General features: G+C 45.4%; 1 protein-coding gene and 1 long non-coding RNA gene across 6 annotated transcripts in view; one reads left to right on the forward strand and one right to left on the reverse strand.

The window, feature by feature from the left end:
• LOC132647268 (uncharacterized) overlaps positions 1-11,844 on the reverse strand; it is a 48,240-nt gene extending 36,396 nt beyond the window's left edge. Inside the window, exons 1-2 of the long non-coding RNA XR_009585641.1 lie at positions 11,678-11,844; positions 10,316-10,386 (exon numbers count right to left, since the gene is read on the reverse strand). This is a non-coding gene — a long non-coding RNA (uncharacterized LOC132647268). The remainder of the gene's footprint in view (positions 1-10,315; positions 10,387-11,677) is intronic.
• P4ha3 (prolyl 4-hydroxylase subunit alpha 3) overlaps positions 11,837-16,439 on the forward strand; it is a 36,920-nt gene continuing 32,317 nt past the window's right edge. For all 5 annotated transcript variants that reach the window (XM_021660698.2, XM_060367652.1, XM_060367653.1 and 2 more), the window contains exon 1: positions 11,837-12,051. In XM_021660698.2, the coding sequence (XP_021516373.1) occupies positions 11,852-12,051 (200 nt within the window). In that variant the 5' untranslated portion in view covers positions 11,837-11,851. The remainder of the gene's footprint in view (positions 12,052-16,439) is intronic.

Genomic DNA, 16,439 nt, shown 5'->3' on the forward strand with positions numbered 1-16,439 from the left:
TCAATGAATCTTCCAGCCAGAAGGGGCATCCCTCTCCGCTTGTATATAGAAAAACACTGAGGCAAGTGAATGTGCAGAGATCATAGAGGCAACTGGGACTGGTGCTCAAATCCCTTTAAACTGTGTGTGTGTCCTGCTCATAATTAACCTATGAGCAGGACAGTGAATAAGAAGTTTGTAAGTCTATAACACATGCTTCAGAAGACAACCTGTTATAACAGAAATGTACCAATAAACTAAGAATAAAATGTTGCAGAAGGGCAGAAAAGGGAAACTGCTGAAGCTGGGAGAGTCCTCCCCCTTCCTCTCTACACTGAATTTTGGCATTTCTGTTTGTTTTGTGTGTTTGTGAGTGTGTGTGCCTGTGAACATGTGTAGGAAGGTTAGAGGAAGCCATTGGATGCCTCCTATCACTGTACCTTATTCACTTTAGACAGTCTCGCCGAACCTAGAGCTCCTTTGCCTACTACACTAGAACCCAACAAGCCCCCATGAGCCTCCTCTCTCCCCAACTCCAGTGCTGCAGTTACACTCAACGGCAGCTTTTTACATGTGTGCTGTGGGCCCAAATTCAGGGCCTTGTGCTTGCACAACAAGCACTCTTAACCTCAGCCATCTCTCCAGCCCAACTTTTGTATTTTAGTAAGTCCTGCCTTGCTGGCCACTCTCTCTGAATTCTTTTTGCAAACAGGCACTTTCTCCAGTCTAGTTTGCTGTCGTCGTCGTCGTCGTCGTCTTCTTCTTCTTCTTCTTCTTCTTCTTCTTCTTCTTCTTCTTCTTCTTCTTCTTCTTCTTCTTCCTCTTCTTCCTCTTCTTCTTCTTCCTCCTCTTCTTCTTCTTCCTCCTCCTCCTCCTCCTCCCTTCTTTCCTTCCTTCTTCCTCTTCTTCCTTCTTCCTTCTTCCTTTTTCCTTTTTCTTCTTTCTTCTTCTTCCTTCTTCTTTCTTCTAATTTTCTTCTTCTTCCTCCTCCTCCTCCTCCTCCTCCTCCTCCTCCTCCTCTTCTTCTTCGTCTTCTTTTTCTTCTCTGCCTCAAACTCACAGAGGTTCACCTGTGTCTTCCTCTGGTGTGCTGGGATTAGAGGAGTGCACCACCATGCCTGACTTTCTCAGTCAACTCATAACAAAACAACTGAAAATGTTGGAGGCTTAAAACAACCATTTTTTAATTTTTATTTTTTTTATTAATTAGTTTATTTACTGTGTATCCCAACTGTAGCCCCCTCCCTCATCCCCTCATCCCCTCCTTTCCTCTTCTCCACCTGTACCCCTCCCCCAGTCCACAGATGAGGGAGGTGGTCCTCCCAAACTTTAGGCAGAGTGCAGAGAATCTTATGAAAGAAGGGGGTAATAGAAAGACCTGGAAGGTACAGGAGCCCCACAAGGAGAGCAAAAGACAAAGAAACAAAAACAAAAAAACAGGGATCTTTCCTGAGACTGATACTCCAATCAAGGACCATGCATGGAGGTAACCTAGAACCCCTGCACAGATGTAGCCCATGGAAGCTCAGTGTCTAGGTGAGTTCCCTAGTAAGGGGAACAGGGACTGTCCCTGACATGAACTCAGTGGCTGGCTCTTTGATCACCTCCCCCTGAGGGAGGTGCAGCCTTTCCAGGCCACAGAGGAAGACAGTGTAGCCAATCCTGATGAAACAAATTTTTTTTAACCTCACCTCATATTAAGGCTGTATAAGGCAACCCAATGAGAGGAAAACAACCATTTCTTACAGTTGTATGGATAGACAATTTTAACCAAGATCAGGTGGGTGGCTCTTCAGGTTCTGGCTAGTTCTTTTATCAGTCAGGTCATTTTGGTAGTTTAATTCCCATTAATTTAGGATGCCTTCACTCTGCCCCATGTGGTCTGATAGTGCATCACACTAACTTAGGCCTATTCACATGTGCATCTGGGCAGGTTCTTAGGCACACAAATAGGCAGAGCCTCTAGAGGCCTGTGCTCGGAATTGTTTTCTGTTGCAAAGTATTGGCCAAGAAAAGTCATAAGGGCTTCCCAGATCCAAGGGCAAGGGAAATAGACTCTGCTTCTTATTTTAGTGCTTTAACATGCTATAATTGACAGTATGTAAATTTCATATATCACACAATTTGGTACATTTTGTGGGTTGTGTGTGTATGTAGTACATGTATTAGTGTGTCATGTGCATGGGTGGACATGGCTGATCATTGCATGTGTGTGCACCAAAGATTGGCATTGGGTGTCTTGTGTCTTGTTCCCTCTCCATCTTTTTTATCTTTCTTTTTTGAGAGAGGGTCTCTAGCTGGACTGAAAGATCATCTATTTAGTTGGGCTGGCTGGCCAGTGGGCTTCCGAGGTTCACCTGTCTCTGCCCTCCTCTCTCTATCCTCCTTGTACCCGGCTTACGTGGATCCTGGACTCCAGACCATGATCTTCAAGCTTATGCCGCAGGCACCGTACTTCTGAGCCATTTCTCCAACCCCGTGATCTGATATAGTTTAGCATATATGTGGGACAATGAAACCGCCCTCCCCATCAAGAGAGTGAACACACCTGCCACGGCAGTGCGTCCCTGGAAGCATCTCCCTCTGTCCCCACCGCTCTTACATGTGTCCTCCAGCAACCACCAACTTACTTGGGGCCACTGTAGATTTATTTGCTTACAAAATGGAACCGCACCTTTTCTTAAGTTTTTTTTTTTTTTTAGATTTATTTATTTTCATGTATTTGCGTGAGCTTGTGTGCATACGTGTGCCATATTCATATAGTGCCTACAGAAGCCAGAAGATGACATTAGAGCCCCTGGAACTGGAGTTAAAAATGGTTGCAAGCTGCCATTTGGGTGCCAAGAACTGAACCCAGGTCCTCTGCAAGAGCAATTAAGTGCCCTTAAGCATTGAGCCATCTCTTCAGCCCTAGCCTCACCCTCTTAATAGTGTAGACACAAAATCAAGTCACACAATTAAGTGCATGTTGTTGGGGAGGAAAGAGGAACATGGATATCTTTACAATTTAGGTGGTGAGCATTGTTCAGTCCCAGATTTTTACATTTATACATTTATATTAAAAAGATAGAGTATTTTCTTTGAGTATTATGATTTGTATTGAACTATTTTACATGTGTTTTAAAATCTGTTGTCCCTGGCATGGTAGCTCATGCTTGTACCAGCATTTCTGAGGATGAAGTAGGAGGATCGCCATGACTTCAGGGCACTATGGGCTGTAAAATGAGACCTCATGTCCAAAGAAAGACATCTTTGCATGTCCAGTACAATCACCATTTTCTTCAGTGTTTCCAATACTCGGTTAAAGCTGAAGGTGTAGAACTCATGGGCTTTGAAGCCTGACTGTACAAAAAGAAATCAATCTTTTTGGCTAAAGCAATAATAACAAATGCTTACCAAGGATGGTGGGCGCGTACTGGCTTCTAGGTCCCACTAGGGGGCAGTGTGAGAACGTCTCTGCTCTCATAAAAGATTTCTTTGGGAAGACCCATCTGCTTTGAAAGGAAATGTGACTTGAGGTATTGGTTGTTGTTTTGTTTTAGTAAACTGGCTGTTCAGGTCCTGGATAAAGCCGTGTCTGAGCCAGCTGAAATCCACAAGACTAGGTTACCCGTGACAGTACTCCTTCCTCCTGTACAGTTCAACTTGGAATCATCGGAAGAGCTTTCAGAGGGCGGCTGACTTTCCTCCATATTGGCCTCTGGGAGCCAGAGTAGAGGTTATTGTTCCCTCTTTTAATAGAGAAGTGAGTTGGAGTCAGCTCCCAGAAACTCCTGAATATAGAGAAAGGCTAACCCAGGAATTGATAAGAGCAACCTAAGGAAATGAGGGGTGGAGACATGGTTTATCCGTTAAGAGCATCGGCTGCTCTTCCAGCTGTCATAGCAGCTTACAATTACCTCTAAGTCCAGTTCCAGGGGCTCTGAAGCCTCTTCTGGCCCTTATGGGCACTGGGTATGCATGTAGTACGTATATGTACTTACAGGCAAAACCCCCAGACACATTAAAATAATAACGTTTCTGGAGCCTACATGTGGCACCAGCGCTCTTTCAGAGGATCTGGGTTCAATTCCTCACCCATATAGCAGATTGCAATCTACCTCCACTTCCAGAGGATTTTTGCCCTCTTCTGGGCACCAGGTACCTATGTGTAGACATACATGTGTTCAAAATACCCACACACACACAAAAAAAAAAATAAAATGATACCATGGAACATGCAACTAAGCCTTAAAGACTGTCCATGCTCTGGCTTTATTTTCCTGTATCTCGCAGTGTTCTGAACTGCAAAGTGCAATACATATTTCACGATGCTTGAATTTTTTTAGGTCTATTTTTTTGTTTTATGTGTATGCATGCTTTGCTCACGTGTATGTATGTGCACTACATGAGTGCCTGGTACCCACAGAGGCCAGAAAGGGGCATTGGACCCTCTGGAACTGAGCTTGCACATTGGTTGTTAGCTGTTTCGTAGGTGTAGGAAGTCAAACTTAGGTCCTCTGCAAGAGCTTCAAGTGCTCTTAATGGCTGAGCCACCTGTGATGGTTAGTTTAGGGTCACCATGGAAACAAAACTCACAGATCTGTAAGGAATTGTCTAGATTAGATGAAATGAGGCAGCGAGATCCATCTTAACTCCGGGCAGTACCAGTCCAGAGGCTATGGTTGTGGGCTAAGTAAAAAGAAAGTGAGCTGAGCCCAAGCAGTGGATGATGGTGGCCTCAGAGGAGGTGTGGTAGACTGGCCATGATGAGCTGTACATAGTCCCTGAAACTGTAAGCTCAAGTTGCTGTTGTCAGGTATTTCGTTGTTGTTGCTGCAGACACTTAACTAATAAATACAATGTGGATTCATTGTAAAAATAAATGGAGATAAGCATTATAAAAGGTTTGGCAGAAGGCTGGGGTCGTAAGTCTTGAATGAAGAGAGAGGTGGATGGATTGTTCTGATGCTTTCGTACTGTATTCTTTGCTTTTGAATGCATGCTGATTATTGCCAGGCACTCCACTAGGCACAGCCCTGCATGCCTGAAACTTCTGACCTAGTGGCAGCAGACAGCTATTTCCCACACAAATAAATTATGATTTCGATAAAGTCTTCTAATGAAAAACATAGGGTGTGTTTCTCATGGAAAATATGGGGACCTTAAGTTAGCCTGCAGACAGAATGTCCCTGCGGAGATGCACAAAGCATGAAAAGGAGGTGGTCAGAAATTACTCATGAGTCAGGGACGAGTCAGGAAAGGAGCCAGAAATGACAAGACTGAAAAGCAGCACAGGGAAGGGGGTGAGCAGGGAGGGCAAGATGAGCTCAGGGATTGACTGTTTTTGAAGATACGGCTCTCTTTTCCTGCCTTCAGGCTTATTTGAAATCTTGATCCTTCTTTGGCCATTTTATTTCTTTTGTAATTCCTCTCTCTCTCTCTCTCTTTTCCTAAAAAGCCTAACTATGTAACATTTCCTCAAAGCTGAAAACACTTTTCATTTTTGACCTTCAAATATAGGGATGGCCTAATAACACAGGTTCACAAAATAAAGTCCAAACAGGAAACCTCACAGCTTGCTAAATACCAAACAGGAATGTAGTATTGTCTTAAGAATGTAGTTGTGTCTATGTAGCCAAGACTGCTTTGAATTGATCCTCTGGCCCCACCTCCCGATTGCTGTAATTACAGGTGTGTGCCATCATGCCCAGCAGAAAACACCTATTCCAACACCACAAAATGATTTGCATTTGCCCCATAACTTAGTTAAGTTTTAGTTTGCTTTGGCTGTAATTGATCTGGGGCTTATGTTGTGACTCAGAGGGACTTCAGAAAAAAATCTTCCCCAATAAAAAAATTAAGCAAATTCCTATGCTATAGGAAGTTCTTGTAGATGAGATGAAGGGCCTGTCTTACCCTCCTTGTCCACTGCATGCAGCTATTAAAACCTGGACAAAACACACAAAGCAGGGGGGTTTGAGGACTCTGGACTTCTAATACTTGTATCCAGTCCTAGGAAATAAATGGCAGGGTAGGTTAACTGAAGGCCCAGGTTTCTGTCCAGAGAACCCAAATGGAGAGCTCAAAAGACTGGCCAAGTGTCAGGCCTCAGTGGGGGAAAGACTCGTTAGTGAAATTCTGTAATTCCTGGGCCCAGTATTAAGCTGTATCGCTACAGAGTTGATGCTTAAGAGCATGGCATAGTCTTGAGTACTGAGACACGGGGTACAATGCACCACTGTCCATATCCCAAACTAGCCAATTATGTTCACAACTTGGATGCATCTGAATGTCATTGCAACTGGGGTAGCAATGGTGTTACAGCCAGAGAGGCCAATCAGCACATCAGACCTGAGTCCACCTGTATCGATGGCATGCCAGACAGAAAGTAAAGAAGAGCCAGACATAATATTCCAATTGTCGGGACAGGGGAGGCTTCTGGGAGTCTATGGTGGTGACCCTAGCTGAGACATCTTACAACGGGGATTAAGGAACCTAAAGTGGCCACCTCCTGTAGCCAGGTGGGACCTCCAGTGGGGGGAGAGGGACACCAACCCACCCATAAAACCTTTGACCCAAAATTTGTCTTGCCTACAAAAAGTGTAGGGGTAAAGATGAAGCAGAGATTGAGGGAATGGCAAACCAATGACTGGCCCAACCTGAGACCCACCCCAAGAGAGAGAGAGCCATCGCCTGACGCTATTAACGATACTCTGCTGTGCTCGCAGACAGGAGCCTGGCATAACTGTCTTCTGAGAGGCTTCATCCAGCAGCTGATGGAAACAGATGCAGAGACCCACAGCAAATAGGCTGAACTCAGGGACTTCTATGGAAGAGTGGAAGAAGGATTGAGGGAGCCAAACGGAGTCAAGGACAAGACAAGAAGACCTACAGAGTCAACTAACCTGGGCTCATTGAGGCTCACAGAGACTGAGCCACCAACCAAAGAGCATGCATGTATTGGACCTAGACCCTCTACACATATGTAACAGATGTGAGGCATGGTCAACTTGTGGGTCCCCTAACAATGGGAGCAGAGGCTGTCTCTTACTGTTGCCTGCCTCTGGATCCCTTTCCCCTAGCTGGGCTGTCTTATCAGACCCCACTGGAAGAGGATGCACTTAAGTCCTTCTGTGACTTGAGGTGGCAGGGTGGGTTGATACCCCTTGGGGGCCATTCTCTGGGAAAAAGAGAGTGGGCCTGGAAGGAGAGGAGGAAGGGGGATGGGATCAGCTATAAAGAGATTAAACAAACGAACAAATAAATAAATGGGAGAAAAAGCCAGAGGTCATGGAGAACACCAAGAAAAAAAAAGCCCTCTAAATCAGTGGTTCTCAACGTTCCTCATGCTGTGACCCTTTAATAAAGTTTCTCGTGTTATAGTGACCTCCCAACCATAACATTATTTCATCGCTACTTCATAACTGTAATTTTGCTACTGTTATGAGTTGTAATGTAAAAATATCTAATATGCGAGACATATGGTGTGAGACCCCCAAAGTGGTCCTGACCTACAGGTTGAGAACCATTCCTCTAAATCAGTATGATCACAGCTCATAAAAATTCCAATTGTTTGGTGTTTAATCCAGGATTACTTAGCATACAAAGAGTAAATAAAAACTCAATCAGCATAAAAAGGTAATAACAAAAACAAAAGGGCAACTGATAAATGTTGATGAAGACAAAACAAAAATGCTAGTTATTGAAAATAACTTAGAAAATATGCTCTAAGAGTGAGCATTCTTGAAATGAAGGAAAAGGTGAGAAGGATCATGACATGAGGAGGAACCAAATGGACGTTAGGATTGATAGCAGAGTAAAGATGACAGAGGCACCAGTGAGTTTAAATGCAGACTCATAGAAATTATGTGATGTGAATGAATAGAAAGCTAGTTTTCTAAAAAAAAAAAAATTATCTGAGCCTCAGAAACCTGGTAGGAAATACCATATTTATGTCAAGAAACTTCAGGAAAAAAATGTAGGACTAGTCCCACATTTGATAAAAGGCACAAGTTACAGAAGCAAGCAAATTTAGTGACCTCTAAACAGGATAAACTCAAAGAAATCTATGCCTATCCATTAAACTGCTGAAAAGGAAAAGAAAACATGACGAAGCATGTAATTTTGAAACTAGCTAGAGAAAATGATTCATTACTTGAAAAGAACAATGATTGAAATAGCTGTGTATTTTCCACAGAGGACAGAAAAATCTAAAGTGCCAAAAAAAAAAAAAAAAAAGGGGGAGCGTTAACATGACATTTTATAGCCAGTGAAGACAAACTTCAGAAATGAAAGTCTTAGATGGAAGAAAATTAATAGAATTAATTGTCTCCACCTTGCTTTAAAACAATTGCTATGGGGATTGAATCGAGAGTCAGAAAAGTTCCCAAAAGAAAGCTTAAAATTAACTGACTTTAACAGTGAATTCTTCCAGATATTCAAAGCAGAACAATTTTCTGTCCTTTCCAAACTCTTCTAAAATGTAGGAAAGGAGGGAACACTTCCCAGTGTATTCTCTGAAACTAGTTCACACTGACATGAAGACCAGACAAAAATAATGTGAGAAAACTATGGCCAACTTCTCTAATAACACAGGCATAAAAACCTACAACAAAATATTATGGAACAAAATCCAGCAACATGTCAACAAGACTGTATCCTGACCAAAGAGGATTTACCTTAAGCCAGGCAAGGTTGGTTTAACATACAATGAGAGAGTTCTAATGTTTTGCTGGAAGCTGCCTTTTGCAAGGGGTGTGGTTTTTTTTCTTTTCTTTTTATCATTTATAACAATTTATTCAATTTGTATCCTGGCTGTGGCCTCTCCTTCATCTCCTCCCAATCTTACCCTCCCTCCCTTTTCTCCCCCTATGCCTCTCCCCTAGTCCACTGATAGAGGTCCTCCTCCCTTTCTATTTGACCCTAGCCAATCAGGTCTCACCAGGACTATACTGTCTTCCTCTGTGGCCTGTCAAGGCTGCACTGCCCGCCACTGAGTTCATGTCAGAGAAAATCCCTGTTCCCCTAAATAGGAATCCCACTAGGAGACTGAATCTATGGGCTACATGAGTCTCAGCATCTGCTTCAATACCTGGATCTGTAGAGTCTTTCAGAGGCCCTGTCTGGTAGGCTCCTGTCCTGTTCCCTGTCTTCTCCAGCTTCTGATGTCCACCATGTTTGTCCTTCTGAATGAGGATTGAGCATCTTCCCTAGGGTCTTGTTGTTTAGCTTCTTTAGGAGTATAGATTTTAGTATGTTTATCCTATATTAAATGTCTAATAACCACTTATGAGTGAGTATATACCATGTGTGTCTTTCTGTTTCTGGGTTACCTCACTCAAGATGATCTTTTCTAGATCCCACCATTTGCCTGCAAATTTCATGATTTCCTTGTGTTTAATTGCTGAGTAGTATTCCACTGTGTAAATGTACCACAGTTTTTGTATCCATTCCTCTGTTGAGGGACATCTGAGTTGTTTCCAGCTTCTGGCTATTACAAATAGAGCTGCTACAAACAAGGTTGAACAAATATTCTTGTTGTGTACTTGAGCAAATTTTGGGTATATACCTAGCAGTGGTATAGCTGTATCTTGAGGAAGCACTAATCTTCTCCAGCATCGGCTGTCACTTGGGTTTTTGATCTTAGCCATTCTGATGGGGGGAAGGTGAAACCTCCCAGGGGTGTGGCTTTTAAACAGCCTCCGTGGACTCTGAATGGATAAATAGCCCATGGACAGGGAGACAACGCTTTCAGATTGCTATACTTTGCAACTGTCCACATTGGTTCACTGGTCTTCGTTTTCAACACTTCACTTCTCAGAGAGAAATGCTCCAGAGCATTTCTCCCCTTTGCTGCTTTTGCTGACTCATTCTGATTTGGCGGATTTTTGCTGTTTCTGCTGAAATGTGCCACTGCTGTTGATTTGTGTCACTGTTTGGTGTTTTGTTATTTGACTGGACTGCTGGAATTGCCCCAAGGAACTATGTCTAAAAAGGTCCGCAACCCCCTTTTTCTCATAACCTTCTTTTCTCCCTACCTCTGGTCAGTGGGTTGGAAGGGAGGTAGAAGCGTTTAAGAACCCTAAATAAAGTAGGGTTTTGGAAAAATCTGACTCTACAATACAACAATCAATTATATAACACACCACATTAAGCAAATAAGAAACAAAAAGCACACAATCATCTTAGTTGGCTGGTTCCCCTGGAGCTGCAGTTACATGTGAGCCCCCTTCCATGGTGGATGCTGGAAACCCAACTCAGGGCTTCAGCAAGAGCAGCACGCACTCTTAGCTGCCGAGCATCTCACCATCCCCAGTTTCCTCAACGACTTACAAACTCAAAGCTGTTTACCTACCGACTCAGAACTCAGAAGTCGGGGTTGGGGATTTAGCTCAGCGGTAGAGGCCCTGGGTTTGGTCCTCAGCTCTGGAAAAAAAAAAAAAAAAAGACAAAAAGAATTCAGAAGTCTGAAGTGAAGCATTAGGTACGTTTTCATCACTGCAACCAAATACCTGACAGATGCAACGTAAGGGAGAAAAGCTCTGTTTTGGCTCATGGGGTCCAGCCTAAAAAGGAAGGTGTGGCAGAAGCTGTTCCACCGTGGTGGCTAGAATAAGTGCCTGGTGATCACGTCACAGCAGACAGGAACCTGGTGTTTCAGGCCAGAAGTGAAGCCTGGCTATACCCTGAAGACTGCCCTGGTGGACTATGGAAGCCCCACTGCCCCAAAGCCCCATAGCTTGCTTTCCACCAAGTATTAAAGAGAAGGAACCTGTGGGGGCACATTTCAAATTCAAACCATAACAAGTTAGTGTCACAGAGCTAAAATTAAAGTGTCACCAGCTATTTGTTCCTTCTGCGGATTAGGAAAGACCTATCCTCTAGCTTTCTCAGCTTTCTAGAAACTTCTCACAGTCTGCTACTCACAAACCATTGATCCCTTCTCTCTCTCTCCCTCTCCCCCCTCCCCTCGATGGGGATTCTCTGTGTAGCCTCGGCTGTCCTGGACTCGATTTGTAGACCAGCCTGGCCTTGAACTCACAGAGATCTGCCTGCCTCCACCTCCTCCCGGAGTGCTGGGATCACAGGCGTAAGCAACCTCTCCCCACTGCATTTATCCATTTTCAAAGTCAGCAACTGAGCATCATCAAATCTATGTGATTTTGCTGTCATCGACCTGCATCTTTCTTTGCCTTTTTAAAAGAAGGTTGGCAATTGCACCGAGCCCACCAGGATAATCTAGTATGGCCTAAAGTCACAATCCTGTGGGAACTACACACATTAGCTCTCTGAAGCCCTCCCTCGATCATTTCACGCCGGGTGGGGTCCCTCTTCAGTGTCCTCACCCATTGCACAGCCTATGATTACCCATGAGGTTTTGTAGAGGTTTATATTTCCATCTGCCTTTACGAGCAACAGGCTACATCTGCACAGATGTTCCTGAACACTTAAATGCATGCGTAAATGAACGAACGTTGTCTGGCAAATGAGTAACGGGTGAAAGAAACAAGCAGCCTCGTGGAACAGAAAGATCATGCTTTTGTGTGACCATGTAGGGACCCGATCTATGAAGCGTTTCCCCTCCGCCCTGCCACCCGCTCTTCTGTCCACATGCTGTTATCTGTCACCCTGTGGAGTGTCCCCTGACGATCCCGAGGGTGTTTGTAGTTTTCGCTGATGGCGCGGCGCGGCCGTTACTAGTGAATCCACTGCTCACCCGCTCTGCCTCAGTTTCCCCAAGTGCTCCAGGCACGCTGGGATCAGCGCGGCGCTGGCGGCCGGCGGGCACGGAGGTGCTGTGGGGTTGAGGGGGCGGCGGAGGGCGAGGCCGCGGGCGGGGCGGCGGCCGGGGCGGCGCCGGCGGGAGCGCGGAGGGACGCGCGAGCCCGCGATGGGCCCCGGGGCGCGGCTGGCGGCGCTGCTGGCGCTGCTGGCGCTCGGGGCCGGGGGCCCCGCGGCGGCCGCCGAGCGCGGGGACACGTTCTCGGCGCTCACCAGCGTGGCGCGCGCCCTGGCGCCCGAGCGCCGGCTGCTGGCGACCCTGAGGCGCTACCTGCGCGGCGAAGAGGCGCGGCTGCGCGACCTGACCAGGTGAGGGCTGCGAGCCCCCCGCGGGCGCCGGCGGGGACGAGCGGAGGCCCCGGCCCCAGGCCAGACCAGCTGCCCCGCTGCGGGGACCCTGAGGCGCTCGGAGCGGGGTGCGGGGCAGGGGCTTCTGTGTCCCACTGTGGGAGGGCGCTCCCTCACACCTTCTGCCTCTGCCTGTCTGTCTCGTCCAAGTTGGTCCCCTGGTGGTTCTAGAATCTAGCTGGATCTCAGGAATGCTGTAACGAGCTGTGAGTGACCCCGGGGCTCCTCGTCAAGTTTCCGCAGACACGGAGCAGTGCGATGACCCTTACAGCTCTCATTTCGTTCCCACAGGTGAAAAAGCTCGCTGAGTGTAAGCAGTAGCTGAGAGGTTGTATGTGGGTGAAAATGTCTGACTCCAAGAAAACATAGTGAAAAGCCGTTTCATGCTAGGCAATGCTGAAGATAATGTGCATAAACGCACAGCCAACAGCAGCAAAGTCTTGCTAAACACTGGGAGGTAAATTGTTAGAAAATGTGGCACTAATCAGTGTTCAGGATGAAAAAGGAATGCTTGATTGTGATACCACATGCTTTGCGCCTTCTTTGCTTCGGGCACTGAGAAGCCGAAGGGATATAAGAAGCAGTTGCTTCCACATAAATCCATTCGGTCTTACAGTCTGTCTAGACAGAGCACAAGCAGATTGTTTGATTTCTAGCTTTAACTTTAAATTTCAAATTAATCCCCATGCCAGCACCAGAACCCTCCCTGCTCCACTCACTCAAATGTTTATAAGAAATGGTCATTAAGGACAGTCAGTTTCGTAAGAGTTGGCTTAATCCTGCAGTCTGCTCTTCAAATGGCCATTGGTGGTAACTGAGGACTTATATGCCAGTAAGCGTTTGTGCGGCTTGCATTATCCAAATTGGTTTGTTAACAACAACAACAACAAAATCCAGGTCATCCTTACACTAAGAAAAAGATTCCATAAACATGAGACACGTTTAGGAGAAGCTAAGAGACCTGTCTACACTACAAAGAAGAGGAGGAGGAGGAGGAGGAGGGTAAGCAGGGGAAAGGGGTGTGGGGACACTGTGAGTATGAGTGGAAGGATCAGTTTGGGAGTGTGAGGGAGATCTTGTCCCGGCTTTGTCACCAGTGGAAGAATCACAGAAACCTCATTTCTCACACACTGCCTTGAAATAGATTGGCATTCCACCCTTAGCAAGTGAGAAATCATTCGGTGTGTAAGAAAACTAAGACCTAGTAGATTACTCAGTTTTAATAAAGATGGCAGACCTATGGCTAGGACATAGTTGTTTTGATTAATTTCCAGTGTCCATTCCATCACGTTCGATGTCCCCCCTGCTCGCATTACCTGAGATGTCAGGACCCAAACAGCCCCACAAGTACTTTGGCTTTTGTCAGTAGTCAGAGTACCCTGTAGCTCTAGATTCAGGAGCTCAGCAGACCTCCGTCTGAATTCTTGACTCTGACCTTGTAACATTTTTGAGCTTTAGTTTCCTAATCAGTACAATGACTTTTTTTTTTTTAAAGGTAACACTTACTCCCATAGTGTTCTTGAAGTGAATGAGTCCCAATTAATTTATCAGTGTGCTTAGCATGTAGTAAACTGCTGAAAAAAAAAGTTATCACTTTATGTCTATGTAAGACTGGCTGATCAAATATGATCCCAGCACTGGGGAGGTAAGGCAGGAAGACATCTGTGAGTGAGACAAAACAAGACCAGACTGCCAGCGCTTACGGATGAAACTACTGACCCTGTCAGCAGCAAGCACTAGCTGGGATGCTGGCGGATTAAAAAAGGAATTTTTTAAAAATCCTAATTATTTTTTCTCAGATGACTATGAACATTTAATCTCATCAAGCTCAATCTGATGTGGTGGAGGCTACAATCCTGTTCCCAAGTCATGCTTAAAAGCCCAAGTGGAATGTTTGCTTTTAAAGTGAGAATTTGGGCAGTTTCGGCTCATTTTTCTATAGTCTTAACCTGGTGGTTTTATATAAGTTGAAATGTTATTTCCAAGGCCCTTGGTTTATATTCTTTGAATTTCTGACTCGGGAAAGGAAGTGGCTTTGGCTGCGGAAGCTATCACTACCTGCTAGTGGATAGGATGTGTGCTAGTTAGAGTCCCCATCAACACGTGCTAGCAGAGTGCACAGACTGCAGGCGCGTGTGCACATCTCTAGTCTATTTTGTTGCCACAAAGAGTGAAAGACTGGAATTATTTCTGGGCTCAGAATGACGCATTCAGAATGTCTCAGAAGAATGATGACAAAGCCCATTTCTCAGTGTCAAAGGAGAAACATTGCATTGACATGGCTCATGTATTGCGGTTGAGGGACCTACCGAGGAAGCTTATTGCAGGGATTGGGTTGCAAATTTTATGTGCAGATTCTTGAAGGAAAGGATCTGATTTTCCAGTCTCAGCAGCATTTGTTAAAGCAAAAAGCCATTTAGGAAAGCCTGAGGTTTGCCTTTAGCGTCCCATAACTCAGTCTCTGGAAAGGAGCTATTTGTTCAGAGGCTGGGCATGCAGCCAAATTTTGCATTCCTAGCCAGCCTCAGATATCAGTCTATAGATTCCCCCCACTTCTTTCCTGTGTGAAAGGGAAAAAAAAGTTATATTTGACCACTGTATTGCTTGTTGTGCTGCAGTAAAGAACAAACCCCCCCGGTCTAAAACAAATCAGAATGCGAAGTGCGGTGCAAGGAAGGCAAGGGTATAGACAGTGCTTTTGGTGTGATGATTAACTTGGAGTAATATTCACCCCTGCGCCTCACCCCTTTCTCTTTGTGCCTCTGTTTTCTTGGCTGCCTACTAAACATTTGTCCTTGCGCTAGTAAGGAAGGAGTCTATTTATTCTGTTGTGGAAAGTGTCAGAAAGAAGTAGAGTGGAAAATGAAGAGACCCAAAGAGTTTTCTGGAGTAGACCAGCTTTTTCACCTCACAGAGTAGAGGGTTGGTTGGTGGCTGGGGCCGAATTAGTCTCAGGGCTCCTCCCAGCTCCTCCCTGTCCAACTGTCCTGCAAAATCACTCTGAGCTCAGCCTCAATTGTTCCTGGACACTTTACTTTTTAAGCTGGGCTTGGCTTGGGCCCATGCTTGTACATTTTTTTTTTTTTTTTTCTGTCTAGCAGCTCACTAAGCGGTTCCATATGGAGCCGAAGGAGGAACTGATGGGCAGTAAAGTGATCCCTCCACCCTGGAGGCTGGTTCGGATTCGAAACCCCAGAGGAACAGCTTACAAGCAGCCTGTCTTTGGGGTTGGAGATACCATGAGACTTGCCAGGCTTTTGTGTCCAGCTTGGGTCAGCTGGGCTCAGATTCTTCTTTCTTAGCTTACGTTGAGCATTTGACTTCCTGGAAGCCTGGGAGCCAGTCGTTGTCGATTTCCGGCTTCCTTTTCAGTTGAGAGCTTTACTCTTCGGAAATCCTCAGATCACACCGCATCTAGGTACGGAAATTCCCCGACCCTACCATGTCACTCCCTCCATTCTTCTCATCATTTCTTCTCACCATTCCATCTACACAGTCCCTAACTTCCCCCCAAAGACTCAGTGTCTCATGAGCTCTTGTACACATCCATATATTCTACTTCCATTTGTTGTTATGTTGATTTTGAGATTGTTTTTTGGATAAGGAGATATCCATAAATATCTAAGTGCCTAGAGTAGTGGTTCTCAACCTTCCTCATGTTGTGGCGACCTCTCCCAACCATAGAATTATTTTTGTTGCTACTTCATAATTTTACTACTGTTATGAACCATAATGTAGATATCTGTGTTTTCTGATGGTCTTAGGTGACCCCTGTGAAAGGGTCATTCAACCCCCAAAGTGACCGTGACGCACAGTTTGAGAACCGTTGTCTTAGCGGCTAAGAGGCATCTGTAACCTTCCCTGGTCAACAGGATCAATACATTTCAGTTATGTAAATTCCATCATTGTGTTAGACGTGGAGTCACCACAGTATAGCAGGAAAGGAAGCAACATGCTTTGCCTGAGTGAAGATTGTGGAACACCCAGGAAGAAGTTAATCAGTAAGATGATCCCCCCAGGTCCCACCACGTCCAGCCTTTCCTGCCAGAGCCACCCCGCTGGGAGAACGGAGTGAGTGCGCCGGCTCACTGTCTGCTCCTGCTGTGGTTACCGTACTGAACTGATGCCTAGACTGCTCCCTGGAATCCCTCCCGTTCTCTTCCCTAGGGTCACTGTGACGGCTTAAATTCTTCTTGCCTCGTGTTGACACGCTGAGGAGACTTCCTCCTTGGTCTTTCTGCTTGAGTTGCTTCCATTTCTGAATCTTCTTTCTCCACCCTCTCACAAATTCATTCATATAAACAGGTCCTAGCAATTCCACTCTCACTTGCCCTGGCCAAAGTAAGCAC

The sequence above is a fragment of the Meriones unguiculatus genome, chromosome 14 (genome assembly GCF_030254825.1).
Source record: "Meriones unguiculatus strain TT.TT164.6M chromosome 14, Bangor_MerUng_6.1, whole genome shotgun sequence".
In the NCBI taxonomy this organism is placed as follows: domain Eukaryota; kingdom Metazoa; phylum Chordata; class Mammalia; order Rodentia; family Muridae; genus Meriones; species Meriones unguiculatus.